This window comes from Enhydra lutris, unplaced genomic scaffold, assembly GCF_002288905.1.
Source record: "Enhydra lutris kenyoni isolate GAN:26980312 unplaced genomic scaffold, ASM228890v2 scaffoldscaffold1, whole genome shotgun sequence".
NCBI classification, from domain to species: domain Eukaryota; kingdom Metazoa; phylum Chordata; class Mammalia; order Carnivora; family Mustelidae; genus Enhydra; species Enhydra lutris.
The window spans coordinates 13,402,268-13,422,797 of record NW_019154085.1 but is presented as its reverse complement, the minus strand read 5'-3'; the positions used below and the strand labels follow the sequence as shown (position 1 = coordinate 13,422,797).

Genomic DNA, 20,530 nt, shown 5'->3' with positions numbered 1-20,530 from the left:
GGTCTGTGTTTCAAATTGTCTATTCATTTTTGCATTATTTGTCTCATTGGTTTAATTCTTTAGTCAAGACAATAATCTGAATTTTTAATGTAATGTTCAATAAGACAATTCATTAACTGAGGTAGGCCCCAATTTACCACACTTGAAACTATATACTCTTTGAGACACATCTCTCTTTTTTGCTAATAAGGTACATCCTTAAATTCTGTATCCCCTACAGGAACAAGAATAATCATATGAAGTGCCAGAACATCTTCTGCCTCATTGAATACATACCAGGTTGTCTCCAATTCATGTATGTTATGTAAATAAATCTATTTGAGAAGGGGCTTTCCTTGGCAAAACAAACTAGAATTTTGTGTTTTAGCTTTGTCAAATCACAAAAAAATCAAAGCATAACTTCAATAAATCTTTATTGAGCTCCCACGGGGTGCATGAATTTAGGATCTATAATTTACAGAAGTAGAAAAGTGTCACTTTAGCCTCTTTTATGAAAAAAAAAAAAAAAAGCAAATTACAACATCCCTATATATTTCAAGTGAATCATTTAATGTGAGGCTCAGTTTTATATTACCATAAGTATCAACAGACTAAAATGAAAAAGTATAAACATTTTTTCCCTCTATCAAAAAAGCGTTTTGATGCCAGGATAAACTAGCCTGTTGGTCTAACAACAGCTGATCAAAAAGGCTAGAGAATCTGGAAGTAAAAAATGTACTTGGAAGCACTGTCCTATCAGGGCTCTTTCCCCTGAGGGCAACAAAATGCTGAAAAAATTAACTGGCTCAAAAATTATATTGAAAGATCAAGAAGGGGAGTTAGTCACAGCTTGGGGAAAAAACAATTGAGAACAGATGACACTAAATGTAGCTAGATTCATAATTACGAAGTTTTCCTGGAGTTATACAAGAACTCTGAGTTAACCAAATAGGCTATGAACTCATGTTCCTTTGAACAGAGTGGTTTTAAACAATGGAATCTCCAGTGCACCAACTGTATTTTCAAGTATAATTCTAGTATTTGTACCTAGCAATACAGAAGAAAAGCAGCAGGGAGAAAGTGTCAAGTATCTAGGACATCAAGGATTTGGCAGCCCTAGAATTCCCAGCTCAAGTCTTTTTCATCAGGAAAATCACATTCTGGCTCAGTCCAAGGTGACACTGGAGACAGTGCTACTGATGACTTAGGAGGCAACAGTGAAAGTATTGAATCCTGGCTTTCTTCTTTCATCTGTTAAAGAAACTCAAAATAAGGGTATTGGCACATAAATTCAATATAGTAGCTATGTTAGAAATAAATGACTTTTTAAAATGTAAAAAGTGTTTAAAATTGTTTTTGGTTATTTCCACTAAAAATGCCTTTGATCATCTGAAAACAGGAGAAGTAATAACCAAATGAACTAACTTTTATCAGAATTATTTTGCCCCTTCATCATCTCTAGCCAATAGAAAAAACTAAAATGTCTCTAATCAAAACATTAATTGAGGGCATAGTAGCATTTAATGATATTCTGTTTGTTTTTACTCATTTTGTTTTGTAGAATGGACGTATTTTAGAAAGTCTATAATTGCACTACCAAAAAAGTTTTCTTGTTTTTAACTTTACTTTGTAAGGGAATAATTATTAAAAATCTTGGTTATCAAACTGTCCCATTAAGCAAACAAAATGAAATGAATTTTTAATAGTACTGAAAAACATCTAGACAACAGAAGATAGATCAGCTTACCTGTTTGAAGAAAACATGGGACAATAAACTGCTTGCAGATGGTCTGAAATTTTTTTAAAGGTTATAAAAAAAAAACCCTTGTATTAGAATGTGTATTTTTTAGGTATAAAAATATATTAGAAATTAGTTTTAGAGCTATAAAACCCAATACTAAAGCACTGAAGTCCAATTCTTAGTTTCAACCTTGACTAATGGGAAGAATTAATTTGAAAAATAACATTTATTGGGCATTTACTAATTATAAGGAAGTATACTAGGCATTAAGAGCCTAAAAAAAGATAAGACACATTTTATTTCTGAAATACTAATATGTAGTTATGATTATAATTTATACTATTATTATGGCAACAACTAACATTTTTGTACTACTTGGAAGTTTCTAAAATGTATTAACATAAATGCAGTAATTAATGTTCAGAAAGATGAACTGATTTTTATGAGACCAGAGACCAAGTCTTCTGATTTCAGCTCCAGTACTCTTTCTGTTTGCTCCTTGCCTTTACTTGTTTTTAGCATTGCTATTTTCTGGATTAGACTATAATTTTTTGATCAAAAGACTGATAGAAGAGATTTAAGTTTGGTGGGAAGGGAATACCACAAAGCTTCTACAAAATATATAACTTTGATGCGATTAACAAGTGGCCAATATTACCTTTTCTCAGGATCTTGTTGCAAACAGAGCTGGACCAAGCTAAAGAAGGCAGGAGAGAAAGTTTTTGAGGATGGAGTTTGCAATCTGTCACTATTTCCTGTGCGAGTTCCACTGGAGACAAGTACACTTTCTCCAATCCCAGAGTCTACACCTGATCGGGAATTCTTCATTCTGGATTCTGACTGAGGGAAGATACTAACATCCAATGGACTATAAGGAGGACCTTTCAGTTTCTGTAACAACATCTAAAAGAAAGAGAAAATTCCTTCAACCCTTTTCAAAGAAAAAATTAAAACAACAACAACAATAAAGATTCTAAGAGCAAAGATGTTTAACAGAAATTATCTAGATTGAATATAAGGGATCTTATGAAAGAAAGGTAGTTTGGGGCTTTTAGTAGCATTTACCTGAGTCCTATGCATGTCCTGGAAAGGTACCTGCCCACTGGCCAATTCGCATGCTGTAATCCCAACACTGTAAATATCTGACTTTACGTTATATCCATGTAAATCCTGTAGAACAATTAATTTGAAGTCCTTTAGTGAAATTAACTTAATAAAAAGTTATATAAATGTGTTTTGAGAAAGGATGTTGAACAATGGAAAAAACTCGTAAGTGAGAAATCAAGATATACCTATGTGGTATAAACATTTTAAAATCCCTAACATAATAATTTTGACAAGAAAGAGGAAAAAAGTTTCGCAGTAGGCCATTCACCAATCCAGTCTAAGGGCACAATTGTCTTTTAGTCAAGCTCAGAAGACACTCAAGATGCACAGACAACCCAATACAAAGGCCACACCTGACCTGTCTCAGTAGTTCTGGGCTCAGCCACGGCTGCACTGATGTGCTGAACTGTGGGAAATCATACACAGCCCTATGCCTCTGTCCGTGCTTAACCAAACTATGCAGGTGGGACAGGCCAGAGAGGGTCACTAGGCCATCACCAGAAATGAGGATATGGCTGGCTTTAATACTCCTAGAACAAAAAGAAACAATCCTAAATACTAGGAAACTGGCCAATGAAGAATAAAAAATCTGGTCAGAACAAATCCATGTATTCTCTTGGAAAATAAATACTCTTTATAAAGTTATAAAATAGCACATTTATAAGTAAGTGTGCTTACACAAACACATACATACATATATATGTATACATCCACATATGAAATGTTTGGGGAATTAAGGAATCCTTTCAAGTATTTAATATAACATTAGAACAAGGGGAAATAAAGCTAGCTACATTTGGAAGGGATAATATTTTTTTTCAAACTAGGAACGGAATCAAATTATTAATTTCACTATTTTAGGATACTGTTGCAAAATACCCAAAGAGAAGTCTAAAAAACCAAGTAATATTTGAAGTATAAAGTTAGACTTTAAAGTTAAATGCATTATTATCCAATTAAGGGCAGCCTCTCATGGTATTACCATCATTTACACAGATGTCTTATATAAAAATTTCCTTTGTCAGATAAATTATACAAGAGCCTTGTTTTTCATCCAAAATAGTGAATTTGGAAACTAACAGAGTAGGATGGCCAACAGTTTGGTTAATTATAATAAAACCTTGATTAATTAGAACAGTTTGTTGAAACTCCTCAGTTAACCAATATGTTCCTAAAAATGAATAGTAAGAAAAAAGCTTTGAAGAGATTGAAATGAACAGTAAAAGAAAACAAATTTATTTAAAAATAATTAAAAGGGAAAAAGTCCCAGTATATCATAGAACAATGTTTTTAACATTCAGCCAATTATTTCTGCTTCTATAGTTTAAAAATAAGAGAACTGATACTTAATATGATAGTTTTAAGGTGCTACAAAATATTTAAGAAATCAAAGGAAGATTTAGTTCCAATTTGTACATGATATAAATATGACATAGAGCTGAAAAGCAGATAAAGAAAAACAAGACAGGATCACCACCTACAGCTTATTCCCCAGGGTTCCACGAGGGCAGGTGCTCCACCAGAAACTGAGCACAGAATTTGGTAAAGACGATGTGGTCTGAACTTTTTTGGTGAATGAACATAAAATACAAACAATTACTGTACCTACTAGCCCATTCCTTCCTCAATTTTCATTTACGAGTTTCCTATCTCTCCTAACACTCGACTTTTCTTCTTAAAAGCTCCTGAAATGATTTCTTCCACTTAAATCCTTTCATTCTGTAAAATACAATAAGTAAATACCTGTGAATACAGCCATTTTGATGCAGATAGCTCAACCCTCTCACTGCTCCAAAGAGAATGTTTCTTATTAAAGTTTCACTCATTCCTTCAGGAAAGTAAGTCTTCAAGAGTTGACTTGCTGAACCTAAAGAAACACCTAAAATCTTTAATTGAACACTGAAAGTGATTTTGCTTCCAGCTAAGTTTTAAATGTTCTTTCAACCATAAACACTCTCTCTCTCTCTCTCTCTCACACACACACACACACACACACACACACACACACACACACACACATTATGTTTGAGTCTAAGCACTATCCTAAGATGCAAAGGTAATTTTCCTTCAAGAATCTTCAAAAAGACCTTTCTAATGATAATCTAGAGATCAGAAAATTAACAATTTTCAGTATTACTAGAAAAATGTTGTGTGGATTTATTTTTCAATCCAGAGGCAATTCACTAAAGTTGTCCTAAAAATCAAAGCTCTAGAATCCATTTATATTTATTGAATACACTTATTGAACACTTTGTGTGAGGAAATATATGAGCACCAAAAAGAAAAATACATGATTCTGGCCTCAAGAAGCTCAAGTCCAGTGAAATGAGACAGGTACACACACAGAGGTTTACCATACAGTAAAATAAGTAATTTACAATGAGAGAAATTGGGAGAGAGCTAGTATGCATAGGTGAAGAAACATTCTGCTTGAAGACCTATAGTGGCTTCCCATTGATAGAGAGCCAGGAAACTGAAGGAAGGAGATAGTTTGTTCAAAGGCATGGACTTCTTAGGGAAGCAGTAGTAGTTTAACTGATGATCAGACCCATTCTGCTTTTTTCCAAAGCCTAAATTCAACATGAACCTGACAGAGAAATTTATCACGAAATCTAGATGGCCACTAGATTTATAAATTAAAAGTAGTGACTCATAAATCTAAGATCCCACTCACCCTTACAATTACAGCTTCCAGGCTAAACTAGGAGTTATTTTATCTAAGGTGAGTTTTCTTACCATAAGCCATAAATGGAGAAATAACCCAAAGCCAGCTGCCAACAGTGAAAACAGTCCAATAAGTTGTAATATTGGGGTGCTGGAAAAAGTGGGACAGAATCACTGCTTTCTAGGATAAACACACAAGAGACAAGACATTTAAAAACTTTTTCTCCCCCTTATGATGAAAATAACAGCAGAGGTGGCAGCTAACACTCGGCGCAGCTTATTAGTACTGAGCGCTGTTCTCAGTGCTGCCATCTCTTTAAATGTCACCACCAGGACAAGAAGTATGTCATATGATCATTCCTATTTTACAGGAGAAAATAGGATATAAGAAACTTAGAAGTCAGTCAAAAAGCACAAAATAAAAGGAGTGGAAGTGAGATGTGAACTTGGTCTGACTCCTGAAGTCGTACTTTTAATAACTATATTATGTTCTTATTACAGAAACATTTAAAAATAGATAAAACTATGAAGATAATCACTTCTAACATTAAATCACAGAGACAACCACTGTTAACATTTCGCTGTGATTTCTTTCAATCTTCTTTTCTGAGCAATATATATGTGTACATGTAAATACCTAAAAAACTGGGACAATATCAAAACAAAATGCCTTCCCTCTTTATATTGAAAATGATTAGTGACAATGAAGATGGTATTATAATATACCCAAAATGCAATTCTGTTAAAATTCATCAATTCAAAAGTTGATTTTATTTAGCTGGATGAAAAAGAAACTGTTTTTGTTTTTTTCTATTTCCCTATGTGACTATTCATGATTGGACTAGGAGCACTGTAAATCTGCAGACCAGCATTTTGAAGATGATTTCATTTGAGGGAATTTATACTAGCTACCAAAGTTTGAATATATTTGTTCTTTCATGAATCTGGCTTCCAGCTATTATTTCTGACTCTGTTATTATGTGTTTATTAGAAGAAAGAAATCTAACTTCAACAGAAGAACTATAATTTGGGGAAGAAAAATTCCTACAGATGTTATCCTGTCAAAAGACATTAAATATATCATTTTTCTCACATTGTTACCTGTAATGCTTTCAGGCGTTCATCAGTGCAGTTTTCTAGATTTGTAATTTTTATAGTCACCAGTGTTCCTGTAGGCGTATGACGGGCAAGATGGACAGTTGTCAAGTTGTCAAATCCTCTTCCTATAATCAGATGTAAAACTCACATTAGCAACCAAAGAAGAAAAAAAAACTGGTAACTGGGACATCATCAAAATTAGAACCTTCTGCTCTTCAAGAAAACACTGTTAAGAAAATGAAAAGATAAGCCACTGAATGAAAGCATTAATGATACTTATATCTGACAAGTTTACATCCAGCAAATATAAAAAATTCTTACAACTCTATAGAATTCTTACAATTCTATGCAACCCTATACTAAATTCAAAAATATGCAGAAGATTAAATAGGCAATCCACAAAAGAAGATACAGGAATGTCTAATAAAGCACATGAAAAATGCTCAGGGTAGAGAAATGCAAATTAAAACCACCATTACATATACTATTAACATACCATTGATATACTATTACATATCTATTATAATGGCTCAAATTGGGACTTGATAAACAAATTATGGCAAATTCAAACAATGGAATATTATTCAGCAATCCCTGACCCACTGACGTGACTTCTGTTTGTCATATAAATGGTATCATAAAGAAGGCAGTCCTGGGGCGCCTGGGTGGCTCAGTGGGTTAAAGCCTCTGCCTTCAGCTCGGGTCATGATCCCAGCATCCTGGGATCGAGCCCCACATCGGAATCTCTGCTTGGCCAGGAGCCTGCTTCCTCCTCTCTCTCTGCCTGCCTCTCTGCCTACTTGTGATCTCTATCTGTCAAATGAATAAATAAAACCTAAAAAAAAAAAAAAAAGAAAAAAAAGAAGGCAGTCCTGAAAGGCTTCTTACACTTAGCATAATGCTCAGAGACTGTTCCCTATTGCTGTGTTTCAGTAGCTTCTATTGCTCAGCAATAACCCACTGTATGACTATACCACGATTTATCCATCCTCAAGTTGATAGATATTTGGGTTGTTTTCAGCTTTTGGTAACTATAAATAAAGCTGCCAAATTATTCTTTAATATGTTTTCATTTCTCTCTGGCAAATACTTGCAAATGCGAGGGCTGGGTCAAGCATATTTAACCTTGTAAGAAGTTGCCAAACTGGCTTGGAAAGCGGCTGAACTATTTTTATTCCCACATGCAGTGTATAAGAGCTAAACATACTCATCAGCATTTAGGGTCATCAATTTTTAAAATTTAAAACACCTGGAGTGGCACTTACCAATAGGCACCTAATAAATGTTAGTCCCTCCCTCTCTCCACGGTCACCAAATTGTGCCATTTATCTTTGAAAAGAAGTTAATCCCAAATCCATCCCTTTCACTCCAGTGTCAGCATGACTGCCGCAATTCAAGTCTTATCCTCTGTCGCTGGTCGCATCAGTGACTTCCGCACCATGCCCTGCATTCTCAACGAAGGCATGCTCCAAAATTACTGAGAAAACAATACTGCAAAAGCCTATACCTACGTCCCATTCACCAGAAATTCTGCCTCCACAGCTCTGTGATGGGATATAGGCACTGCAATTTTCAAAGATTCGGGTGCTACGGATGGGCCTTCCAGTTGTAAATCACTGATCTCTATCTTCCACCCTGCTCCCTGGAGATGCTGCCAGTTTTCCCTCTAAATTCAGCATTTTATCAACAGAAAGGTACTACAGTGCAGCACCTCTCCAATCAGAAAGGTTTGCTTTCAAATCACTAGCTGTAGCGCTGTTACTTAAATTCTCAGAGCCTCAGTATCCTCGTCAGACAAATGGGGAGCGGTAAAAGGCTGACATGAGAAAGTACACATGAAATGTTCAGCACAGTGCCTGTTAGATGGTATTATTACCATTGTCACCATTCCACAATGCATCTCAAACATGGACAGGGTAAATTCCAAAATTGCTTTGAGAAATGAAGTGGGTAAGTTGTCAGAGTCTGAACTTCTAAATACACTGTAAGAAATCTTTCACAGTGTGTAAGAAATCTTTCACAGTGTGTTACAAACCTCCCTTTCCAGATTTGTCTCCTACCACTGCCTACACTCCCTCTGTTCCCACTTATAGGCATAGAGCATCTATGGGGTAGTTCCCTTCTAACCAGCGTTCTTCAGTAATCTACTGAAGTAATTTTTTTTAACCTTTTTTAAAATTGACACCATGTGAATACCCTTTCTAATTTGGGGACATTTTCCACCAGTGCTATTTAGAAGTGTCAGATCCTTATTTTCTCTTGGTCTCCTCGACACTGGCAAGGGAAGGTCAATGACTTAAGCTTAGCCAAATGAAGGCTGGAATTAGTGATAAACAGAAGCGGAGGCAGTCAGAACTCACTGCAGTGGGTTCCAGTATCTGGGATGTAAGGATCTAACAGGTAGGACACTAACTAGGCTGTTCCTATGCCATGGTCCTGTCTCTGGTTCTAGTTATGTAGCTTTTCTTAGTTTCTTCCAAGTCTCTCTCTCTAGCCAACAATTGTGTCAGTTAGCAATACTGTTCAAAAAATATTCCTCTCTTAAGCTAGTCAGGATTGTTTTCTGTTATTGCAGCAAAAACCCTGAATAGAACATTTAGCAAACTTTTCCTCTTTTTTCAGGCTCCTGCTTAATTTTGTGACTTTTCTTGATTCTCAGTGCAGTCAAGATGGACGGTCAGATGTGCCTTCTTTTCTGTTCCCACAACAACACACCTCTACTGTAGTACCCTCTAGCACATAAATAAGACTATCTTGCCTGTTCATCTTCCCAGAGAGAATATGGATTCCTCAAGTGCTTTACATGGTTTTATATCCCTAGACTCCAACATAGTATCTGTTTGCAGTGTGTAATAGCTATTTGTGATTATTCACAGCAAGTGTTTCACATGTGTATGGCTATTAATAGATCTGACACAATTAACATCTAGTTTTATGCTACAGGTGACAAAAAAAAGACATGCCCACAAAACAATCTTTTTTTTTTTTTTTAAGATTTTATTGATTTATTTGACAGAGATCACAAGTAGGCAGAGAGGCAGGCACAGAGAGAGGAAGGGAAGCAGGCTCCCTGCTGAGCAGAGAGCCGGATGCGGGGCTCGATCCCAGGACCCTGGGATCATGACCTGAGCTGAAGGCAGAGGCTTAACCCACTGAGCCACCCAGGCGCCCCCAAAATGATCTTTCTGTCATCAATTTCATTTCTAATGATGAAGGGTCAATCCAGGATAATTACCTATTTCCACTTGGAGTTCATAGTGAGAAACGTTGGTAGAACAGATCACATCCTTTGCTCTAGTGGATGGAGGCAATTGGGAAAAGGTTGGCGCATCAACCTGCATTATTTTAAAAAGATGAAAAAAAATAAACTTTTTTTGGTCCCCCATTTTAGTCCTCTACCCTAATATAAAATACTGATATTTTATTTTCAAACATGCAAGTGCTCATTAGGAAGGCACTAGAAGGTGGCTTAAGATAATGTTTCAAGATCTAGAAAGAGTTTAAAATTGCTAATAAGTGGTTAAAAAGCTATCAGCATGTAAAGGGGCAGAGTGTGGGAAAAGCAGATTTATAGATAGCAAAGAATACTTTCCTGCATAATCTCTGGTAAGCATTTTTAGGAGTTGCTAGAAACAGCTATTAATTCTTCAGGGTACCTAATAAATACATGAAGGGAAGAAATGCAGGGACTGGTGCGGAATATTCTGTACTTCTGCTTTTGCTTCGAGTGGTTGCCAGTTATATCTACTACGCATATAAGTACCTGCTCAGCTAAGGGAGGTGTTAATAAATCAAAGAAAAATTTCCACATTGCAGCCTATTAAAATTACTGATGTTTTTCACAAGATGAAATCAATCAGAAGAGAGGTAAGAAAGAAAAACCTCAAGAGATGGGAAAATAGGGTACAGACTTCTGCAACGATCCGAGGTCTCACGGGGGTGCTTTAGCGTCAGAGTCTTAGGTTTGCACCAGATCCCAGGCACAGTGAAATAACACATGCACAGAAGAAAGAAGAGGCCGAGAGCACCAGTGTCATCCGATAGCCAGGAGCACCTCCCAAAAGACAGCCGTTCTCCAAAAGACACTTGGGAGGCTTTACAGGCACCAGCAGGTGGCAAGAATCTTGTTACTGCCTCCAAGGTAGAAGGAAGAAAGGGATTAGAAATGATATTATTGTGTAGTAGGAGTTGTGCTGTTTTTTATATTCTTGATTCTACATGGTCCCTAACCTTTTAAAAGAGCCGAAAAAATATAAGCTCACAGTTAAGGATGAATAAAGGTAAATATTATTCAAGACGAGTGAAAGACTGTAAAAAGAAACCCTACTATTACAATTGGAAATAATCCCAGTGAAGAAAAGAAATCCAAATAAGTCATTTCTTCAGAATAGGTAGTCTTCAAATTACCTCAGATTTAAAGAATACAAATAAGAGAAAGAAGAAAATATAACAATTTTTAAAAATCTTAAAGTGCTAAACTACAAGCCTGTCAGGAAGGCTAGAGCACCAAATGAACTGAGGTTTACAGCTCACTGCTAGAGAAAAATGGAATAGGTTACCCGATAATGGACTGAAATCAGGCTTATCAACCTTTTCTTTGCTTCCATATACTCCATTAGGGAAATAGTTGTCCTTTTTTTTTTTTTTTTTTAAATAGGCTCCATGCCCAACATGGATGGGGCTTAAATTCACAACCCTGAGATTAAGAGTCATACGCTCTACCAACTGAGCCAGCTAGGCACTCCAGGAAATAGTTTTCTTTAAAATAGAAGGGGCACAACGCCTGTGTGGCTCAGCTGGTTGAGCAACTGACTCTTGGTTTTGGTTCAGGTCAGGGTCTCAGGGTCACGGGATCAAGCCTCATGTTGGGCTCTGTGCTTAGCACAGAGTCTACTTGGGATTCTTTCCCTCTTCCTCCCCCTCTGCCCCTCCTCCGACTTGCAAGCACATGCATGCTCTCTCTTGAATAAATAAAATCTTTAAAAAGAAAAAAATAAAGTAAGACAAATAGAAGGGGCACATAAATTGGAAATAAGCAACTGAAGTCTAAAACAAAGTGTTTTACATAGGTTCAAAGTTACAGGCCAAAGACAAATATATGTAGGATATTAAGTTTGCAAATATAGTAGAACTGAGAAGAGAAACCAGAATGAAAATAGTCAAATACTGACCCAATTTTCAAAAAGTGTGAAAACTACAAAGAGTAGTTTGATATACTTGCTATACTTGATATACTTGCCCAGTAAAGTCCAAAATCAAATTACTAGATAGATGAATTACAGACACTTAAGAAAACAATATGGTAATCACAAGAAGACAGCAAAGGTTTACTAAGAGTGAATCATCCTAAACTAAGCTCACTTCTCATTTTGATTTGATGACTAGAGAATTAGAAAGCAAAAATCATGGCAGGGTCAGACTTCCAGGGAAGATGGTGGAGTAGGAGGAGCCTGAGCTCACTTCATACCATAGATATACCTAAGTAACACCCACATCAGTGTAAATAACCCAGAAAACAACCTGAAGACTAGCAGACTCTCTACAGTTAATCCTACAGAAGAAACATCCAAAATATGGTAGGACGGGCAGACCTGAGCTCTGGAACCAATGACCCACAAGACTACAGGAGGGACAGACAGCACAAGCATGGAGAAGGGAGAGGAGCAGATCCCATGCCAGGCAACACATTCATGGAGACCTGCAGTGGGAAGATGAATCCCCATAACATTTGACTGTGAAAACCAGAGGGGCTTCATGAGGTTTTACAATCAGTGGGACCTAATGCCTGGTAATTTAAAAAATAATGGGCTCAGCTCTGGGAGAGCCAGAGCATAACAAACAATCCTGCTAAGATAAAGTACTGAAGCAGTAGTTTGGAAAACACCTGGGGTATACAGGAAGGAAATTTATTTTCTAATCTCAGCATATGTACTGAAGGGGCAGGAAGCTTGAGGAGACTTCTCCAAGAACAACAGAGCTCGAGAAGAAGAGCCACTTCCCTCCCCAGTCCCCAACCTAGAGACATGGACACCTCTGGGAACACTTTCTACCTAGCTCATTAACAGCATGCCTGGCCTCCACATTCTCTCGCAGACCTGCCTTCAGCAGAAGTCCATCCAAGGCAGAGTTACAGAATGGCATTGTGCAGGCAGTCTACAGAAACCAGTACCACTCCAATGTGACTCAGGCCACAGGGAGAGGGGAAGATAACCATACACACCAATCTGACTCTGACCCCAGCAGTGACTGGGGGCAAACATCTGGTCTGACTACAGGCCGCCCCCCCACCCACCAACAAAAGCTTCTCAGGGGATAATACAGGGAGAGCACGCTGCAGTTGGGTGTGACCGTAGCTCTGGCAAATGCCTGGTCTGACCCACCTTAAAAGCAAGGCAACCCCAAACTGGCCATTTACAACAATGGGCAAAGAGAACCATTGCAGTTGCACTGAAGGGCTGAAGGCAAACACTGCTCAGCCACAACAGAGCACATACAACACACATAGGAGACACCCCTGAAGCACTTGGTTCTGAAGCAGGGTACTACAGAACCTCTTCTTCAGAAGACCACTACTTTAAAGAGCAGAAGGAGTAGCTGACTTTTCTAACACAAAGAAACAGATAAAGTTAGACGAAGTGAGGAGACAGAGGAATATGTCTCAAATGAAAAAGCAGGACAAAATCACGGCAAAAGAACTAAACAAAAAAGAGATAATATGCCTGATAGAGAGTTTAAAGTAATGGTCATAAAGATACTCACTGGACTTGAGAAAAGAGTGGAGGACCTCAGTGAGACCCTCAACAAAGAGAAAATATAAACAAGAACTAAGCAGAGATGAACAATACAGTATCTCAAAAACATACTAGAGGGAATGAGTAGTAGACTAGAGGAAGCAGAAGACTGGATCAGCAACCTGTAAGAGTAATAAAAAGCCATTAAACTGAATAGTAAAAAGATGAGAATAGATTAAGGGAACTAACTCAGCAACACCATCAAGCCCAGTAACATCTGCATTATGGGGATCCCAGAAAGAGAAGAAAAAGGGGGCAGAAAATTTATTTGAAGATATAATAGCTGAAAACGTCCTGAATCTGAGGAAGGAAACAGAAATCCAGATCCAGCAGGCACAGAGAGCCTCCAGCAAAATGAATCCAAGAAGGTCCACACCAAAGACATATAACTAAAATGGCAAAAGGTAGTGATAAAAAGAAAATCTTAAAATTTTTTAAAGATTTTATGTATTTATTCATCAGAGAGAGAAAGAGCAAGTACAAGCAGGGGTAGTGGCAGGCAGAAGGAGAAGCAGGCTCCCTACTGAGCAAGGAGCCTGAGGCAGGACCCGATCCCAGGACCCCAGGATCATGACCCGAGCCAAAGGCAGATGCCCAACTGACTGAGCCACCCAGGCATCCTGAAAAAAAAGAGAATTTTAAAAGCAGCAAGAAAACAATTATACACAAGAGAAACCTGGGGCACCTGGGTGGCTTTAACAAAAGTTAAAGGAATTCATCAACACTAAACCAGTCTTACCAGAAATGTTAAAGGGGATTCTTTGAGTGGAAAGGAAAGGCCGTAAGCCAGAGCTTAAAAAGTAGGAAGCACAAAAGCAGTAAAATTAAGTATATCTATAAATATCACCCAAAGGATTCACAAAATAAAAATAAGTAAATTATGAGACCATATATATAAAAGGTGGGGGAAGGAGGGGAGTAAAACTTTTTTAGAAGGGCTCAAATTTAAGCAACTAACAACTTAATATAAACTGCTATATACATAAGATATTATATACAAACCTAATAACAATTCAAAAACCTGTAATAAATATGCAGAAAGTAAACAAAGGAATCCAAGCATGTAAAAAGAGCCATCAAACCATGAGAGAAGAGAGCAAAAGAAAAAAGGAACAGAAAACTAGAAAATCAGCTGTGAAACAACAAAATGGCAATAAATGCATACCTATCAATAATTACTTTGCATGTAAATGGACTAAAGGGTGCAATCAAAAGACACAGGGGGAACCAGAGAGTTTTGCAGGGGGAACCAGAGAGTTTTGCAGGGCCTCAGTTCTGGTAAAGGTGGTGACAGGTCTCATTTCATAAGCCGACCAAAGCACACCTAATCAGAACTCACCACATTCAGGCCAAGGACCAAACATTGCCCACAGCAGGCAAGAAGAGCCTCTACAGATGACTGGCCTGAAGAACAGAGCAGCCAGAACACAACAGCAGAATGCAGGCAGCACACACCAGAGATACCTCCAGAAGTGCCAACCCTGGGCACTACATGACCTCTCCTTCATATGGCTATCATATTTAGGAGCAGGAGACACAACTGGCTCTTCTAACATATATAAGCAGGCAGAGACTTAGACAAAATGAGAAGACAGAAATTAATCCTCAATGAAAGAGCAAGATAAGGCCATGGCCAGAGATCTAACCAAAACTAATATAAGTAACATGCCATGGAGAATTTAAAGCAATGATCACTCATAAGGATACTCACTAGGCTTGAGAAAAGAGTGGAAGACATGAGTGAGACCCTTACCACAGAGACAAAAGAGTTAGAAAAGAATTAATCAGAGATGAAGAGTGGAATAAATAAGATTAGAAACATGCTTGCCGCAATGAACACCAGGCTGAAAGAAGCAGAGGAACAAATCAGTGACATAAAAGACAAAGTAATGGAAAGCAATTAAGGTAAACAAAAGAGAGAAAGGATTATTCAACATGAGAACAGACTTAGGGAACTCATTGACTCCATCAAATGTAATAACATTTGTATTATATGAGTCCCAAAAGAAGAGAGAAATGGGGGCAGAAAATTTATTTGAAGAAGTAAAGTTGAAAAATGTCCTTAATCTAGAGAAGGAAACAGACATTCAGATTCAGGAAGCATAGAGAACTCCTATCAAAATCAACAAAAGGCGGCCAACACCAAGAAATCTTGTAAATAAATTTACAAAATACAGTGATAAAGAAAAAATCTTAAAAGCAGCAAGACCAAAGAAGTCAGTAACTCACAGGAGAAAACCCATAAAGCTAGCAGGAGACTTTTCAACAGAAACTCTGTATGCCAGATGGAGTGGCAGGAGGACATAGTCAAAGTGCTGAATGGGAAAAATCTTCAGCCACAACATTCTATCCAGCAAGCCTATCATTCTGAATAGGAAGCATGATAAAGAGTTTCCCAGACAAAAACTAAAGGAGTTTGGAACTACTAAGTCAGCCCTGCAAGAAGTATTGAAGGGGACTCTTTGAGTTAAAAGAAGAGACCAACAATGACAGTATAAAAGTAGGAAACACAAAAGCAGTAAAAATAAGTATTTCTATAAAAATATCAGTCAAGGAACCCATACAGAAAGCTATAAAATAACGTATACCTAAAGTGTGGGGAGAGAGAAGAAAAGAATGGGTTCAAACTCAAATGACCATCAACTTAATATAGACTGCTATATGTCAAAGAGGTTATAAATAAGCTTAATGGTAACCATATATCAAAAACCACTAATAAAACAAAACAAAACAAAAACAAAACACTAATAAACATGCAAAAAATAAAGAGGAAGAAATCCAAATATATCACTGCAGAAAATCAGCACAAAAGAGAAAAAGACAAGAAAGGATCAGAGAAAAACTCCAGAAATAACCACAAAACAAGTAATAAAATGCCAATAAATTCATATATATATCAATAATTATTTTGAATATAAATGGACTACACACCCAATCAAAAGACACTGGGTGTTAAAATGGATAAAAATACAAGACCCATCTGTATGTTGCCTATAAAAGACTAACATTAGACCTAAAGTCACCAGCCGAATGAGAGTGATGGGATGGAGAAACAATTATCATGCAAATCAATGCCAAAAGAAAGCCAGAGTACCAATTGTATCAGATACACTAGACTTTAAAACAAAAACCGTGAGACAAGACAAAGAAGGACACTACATAATAACAAAGGGGGATACTCCAACAAGAAGATGTAACAATTGTAAATATTTATGCAAACAAAGGAGCACCCAAATACATGAAACAGTTAGTAATATAAAGGAATTAACTTACAGTAATATAATAATAGTAGAGAACTTTAACACCCACTTACAACAATGGGCAGATCATCTAAATGGAAAAGCAACAAGAAAACAGTGGCTTTACATGACACACTGGTCCAGATGGATTGAACAGATATATTCAAAACAGTCCATCCTAAACAGAATACACATTCTTTTCAAGTGCCCATGAAACATACTCCAGAACAGATCACACGTTAGGCCACAAAACGGGCTTCTACAAATACAAGAAGATGAAAGTCACACCATTGACCTTTCCTAGCCACAACACTGTGAAACTACAAGTCCAGCACAGGAAACTATCTGGGAAGAACACAAACACATGGAGATTAATTAACATGCTACTAAACAATGAACGGATCAATAAGGAAATCAGAGGAAATGAAAAAAATACATGGAGACAAAAAAAAAATACATAGAGACAAATGAAAAAACATAGTGGTTGAAAATCTTGGGGATGCAGCAACAGCAGTTTAAGAGGGAAGTTTATAGCAATATAGTCCAACCTCAGGAAGCAAGGAAAATCTCAAATAACCTAACCTTACACCTAAAGGAGCTAAAAAAAAGAACAAACGAAACCCAAATCCAGCAGAAGGAAGGAAATAATAAAGACTAGAACAGAAATAAATTATATAGAAACTAAAAAAATAATAGAACAAATCAACAAAACCAGGAGCTAGTTCTTTGAAAAGTCAACAAAACTGATAAACCTCTAGCCAGAGTTATCAAAAAGAGAAAGGACCCAAATAAAAAAAAAAATCACAAATGAGAGAGGAGAAATGATAACACACACCACAGAAATACAACTAGAGGAAATATAAAAATCTATATGCCAAAAAACTGAACAACCTGTAAGAAATGGATAAATTGCTAGAAACATATAATCTGCCAAAACAGAAGCAGGAAGAAATACAAAATTTGAACAGACCAATTACCAGCAAATAAATTATCAAAAAACTCTCAAAAAACATAAGTCTAGGGCCAGATGGCTTCGAAGATGAATTCTACCAAACATTTAGAGAAGAATCGTTTCTTCTCAACAAAGTAGGTGTGGAGGAAACATACCTCAACATAACAAAGGCCATAATAAAGACCCATTGCTAGTATCATTCTCAATGGGGAAAAACAGAGATTTTCCTGTGTGGTCAGGAACAAGATAGGGATGTCCACTCTCAGCGCTTTTATTCTTTACAGTACTGGAATTCCTAGCCACAGCAATCCGACAAGACTAAAGAATTAAAAGGCAACCATATCAGTAAGAAAGAGAGAAAACTTTCACGATTTGCAGATGACATGATACTATATATAGGAAAGCCAAAAGACTCCACCAAAAAACTGGTAGAATTGATGAATGAAATCATTAAAGATGCAGGACACAAAATCAATATACAGAAATCTGTTGCATATCTGTACACCAAATGAAGCAGCAGAAAGAGAAATTAAGGAATCAATCCCATTTACAATTGCACCAAAAATAATAAGATACCTAGGAATAAACCTAACCAAAGAGGTGAAAGACCTGTACTCTGAAAACTACAAAATACTGATAAAAGAAATTGAAGATAACACAAAGAAATGAAAAGACATTCCATGATTATGGACAAATAGTATTAAGAACAAATATTGTTAAAATGTCTGTACTATCCAAAGCAATCTATACATTTAACACAATCCCTATCAAAATGGCAACAGCATTTTTCACACAACTAGTACAATCTTCAAATTTGTACGGAACTGCAAAAGACCCCAAATAGCCAAAGCAATTTTGGTAAAGAAAAGCAAAGCTGGAGACATCACAGTTCTGAACTTCAAGTTGTATTACAAAGCTGTAGTGATCAAGACAGTATGGTACTGGCACAAAAACAGACACATAGATTAACAGAACAGAATAAAAACCCAGAAATGAACCCACAAATATACAGTCAATCTTTGACAAAGCAGGAAAGAATATCCAATGAGAAAAATACTGTCTCTTAACAAATGGTGCTGGGAAAACTAGACTGCAGCATACAAAAGAATGAAACTGGATGACTTCCTTACACCACACACAAAAATAAATTCAAAATGGATTAAAAACCTAAGTGTGAGACCTGAAATTACAAAAATCCTAGAAGAGAACATGCACAGTAACTTCTTTGACATTGTCCATAACAACTTCTTTCTAGATATGGCTCCTGAGCAAGGGAAACAAAAGCAAAAATACACTATTGGGACTACATCAAAATAAAAAGCTTCTATATGGTGAAGGAAACAATCAACAAAATGAAAAGGCAATCTAAAGGAATGGGAGAAGATATTTGCAGCGGCTTTAACCCACTGAGCCACCCAGGCGCCCATCAAGAAGATATTTGCAAATGACATATCTGATAAAGGGTTAGTATCCAAAATATGTAAAGAACTTATACAACCGACACTAAAAAACCAAGTGTTTGTTTTTTAAAATTTAAAAATGGGCAGAAGACATGCACATTTTTCTAAAGGAAACACAGTTAACCAACAGACAATTGAAAAGATGTTCATCATCAGAGAAACGCAAATCAAAACTACAATGAGACATCACCTCACACCTGTCAGAATGGCTAAAAGCAACACAAGAAACAACGTGTTGGGGAGGATGTGGAGAAAAAGAAACCCTCTTGCACTGGCGAGAATGCAAACTGGCGCAGCCACTCTGCTAACAGTATGCAGGTTTCTCAAAAAGTTAAAAATAGAACTACCTTAGGACCCAGCAATTGCACTACTAGGTATTTGCCCAAAGGATACAAAAATACTAATTCAGAGGCATACATGCACCCCAATGTGCATAACAGCATTATCAACAATAATCAAATTATGGAAACAGCCCAAATGTCCATCAACTGATGAATGGATAAAGAAGGTGTGGTATATATACACAATGGAATGTTACTTAGCCATAAAAAAGAATGAAATCTTGACATTTGCAGTGATATGGATGGAGCTAGAGAGTATTATGCTAAGTAAAATAAGTCAGTCAGAGAAAGACAAATACCATATGACTTCACTCATATGTAGAATTTAAAAAAAAGCAATCAAGCAAATGGAAAAAAAGAGAGAGAGAAAGGCAAATCAAGAAACAGACTCTTAACTATAGAGAACAGATTGATGGTTACCAGAAGGGAGGTGGGTGGCAGGATAGCTTTAACAGGTGATGAGGATTAAGGAGTGTACTAGTCGTGATGAGCACTGGGTGGTATCTGGAGTTGCTGAATCACTGTATTATACACCTGAAACTAATATTACACTGTACGTTAGCTAACTTGAATTGAAATAAAAACTTATAAAAAGAAGAAAAAGAGTGACTGAATGGATCAAAAAGCAAGACCCACCTATATGTTTCTTACAAGAGACTCATTTCAGAACTAAAGACACATGCATATAGGAAGTGAAGACATGGGAAAATATCATGCAAATAGAAGTGAAAAGAAACCTGGTGTAGCAATACTTATATTAAACAAAACAGGACTTTAAAACAAAAAGTGTAACAAGAGACAAAGGACACTACATAATAATAAAGGAAACAATTCAATATAAAGATATACAATTGTAAAAACTTATATACCCAACAGGGGAACACTCACATAAGGTAACTATTAACACAAAGGAAAAAATCAATAGTACTAAATAAAATAATAATAGTAGAGAACTTTAACCCCCCACTTCCTAAAATACAAGATCATTGAACCAGAAAGTCAACATGGAAAGAGTGACTCTGTTTTTATTTATTTTATTTTCTTTTTTAACTGTATTTTTTTAAGGGAGGGAGAAAGAAAGGGAGTAGAGAGTGGAGAGAAGCAGAGGGAAAGGGAGAGAGAGAATTTTAAGCAGGCTCCACACCCAGCACAGAACCT

The 20,530-nt window shown here is 36.7% G+C and overlaps 1 protein-coding gene across 2 annotated transcripts in view; it reads right to left on the bottom strand.

The window, feature by feature from the left end:
• Window positions 1-406: 406 nt before the first annotated feature.
• LOC111141649 (STE20-related kinase adaptor beta) overlaps window positions 407-20,530 on the bottom strand; it is a 35,936-nt gene continuing 15,812 nt past the window's right edge. Inside the window, exons 4-12 of one of the 2 annotated variants that reach the window (XM_022494372.1) lie at window positions 9,825-9,924; window positions 6,593-6,714; window positions 5,564-5,672; window positions 4,571-4,694; window positions 3,186-3,357; window positions 2,786-2,890; window positions 2,379-2,623; window positions 1,727-1,769; window positions 407-1,230 (exon numbers count right to left, since the gene is read on the bottom strand). In XM_022494372.1, coding sequence (XP_022350080.1) covers window positions 1,096-1,230; window positions 1,727-1,769; window positions 2,379-2,623; window positions 2,786-2,890; window positions 3,186-3,357; window positions 4,571-4,694; window positions 5,564-5,672; window positions 6,593-6,714; window positions 9,825-9,924 — 1,155 coding nt within the window. In that variant the 3' untranslated portion in view covers window positions 407-1,095. The remainder of the gene's footprint in view (window positions 1,231-1,726; window positions 1,770-2,378; window positions 2,624-2,785; window positions 2,891-3,185; window positions 3,358-4,570; window positions 4,695-5,563; window positions 5,673-6,592; window positions 6,715-9,824; window positions 9,925-20,530) is intronic. The other variant, XM_022494381.1, reaches the window with a different exon arrangement.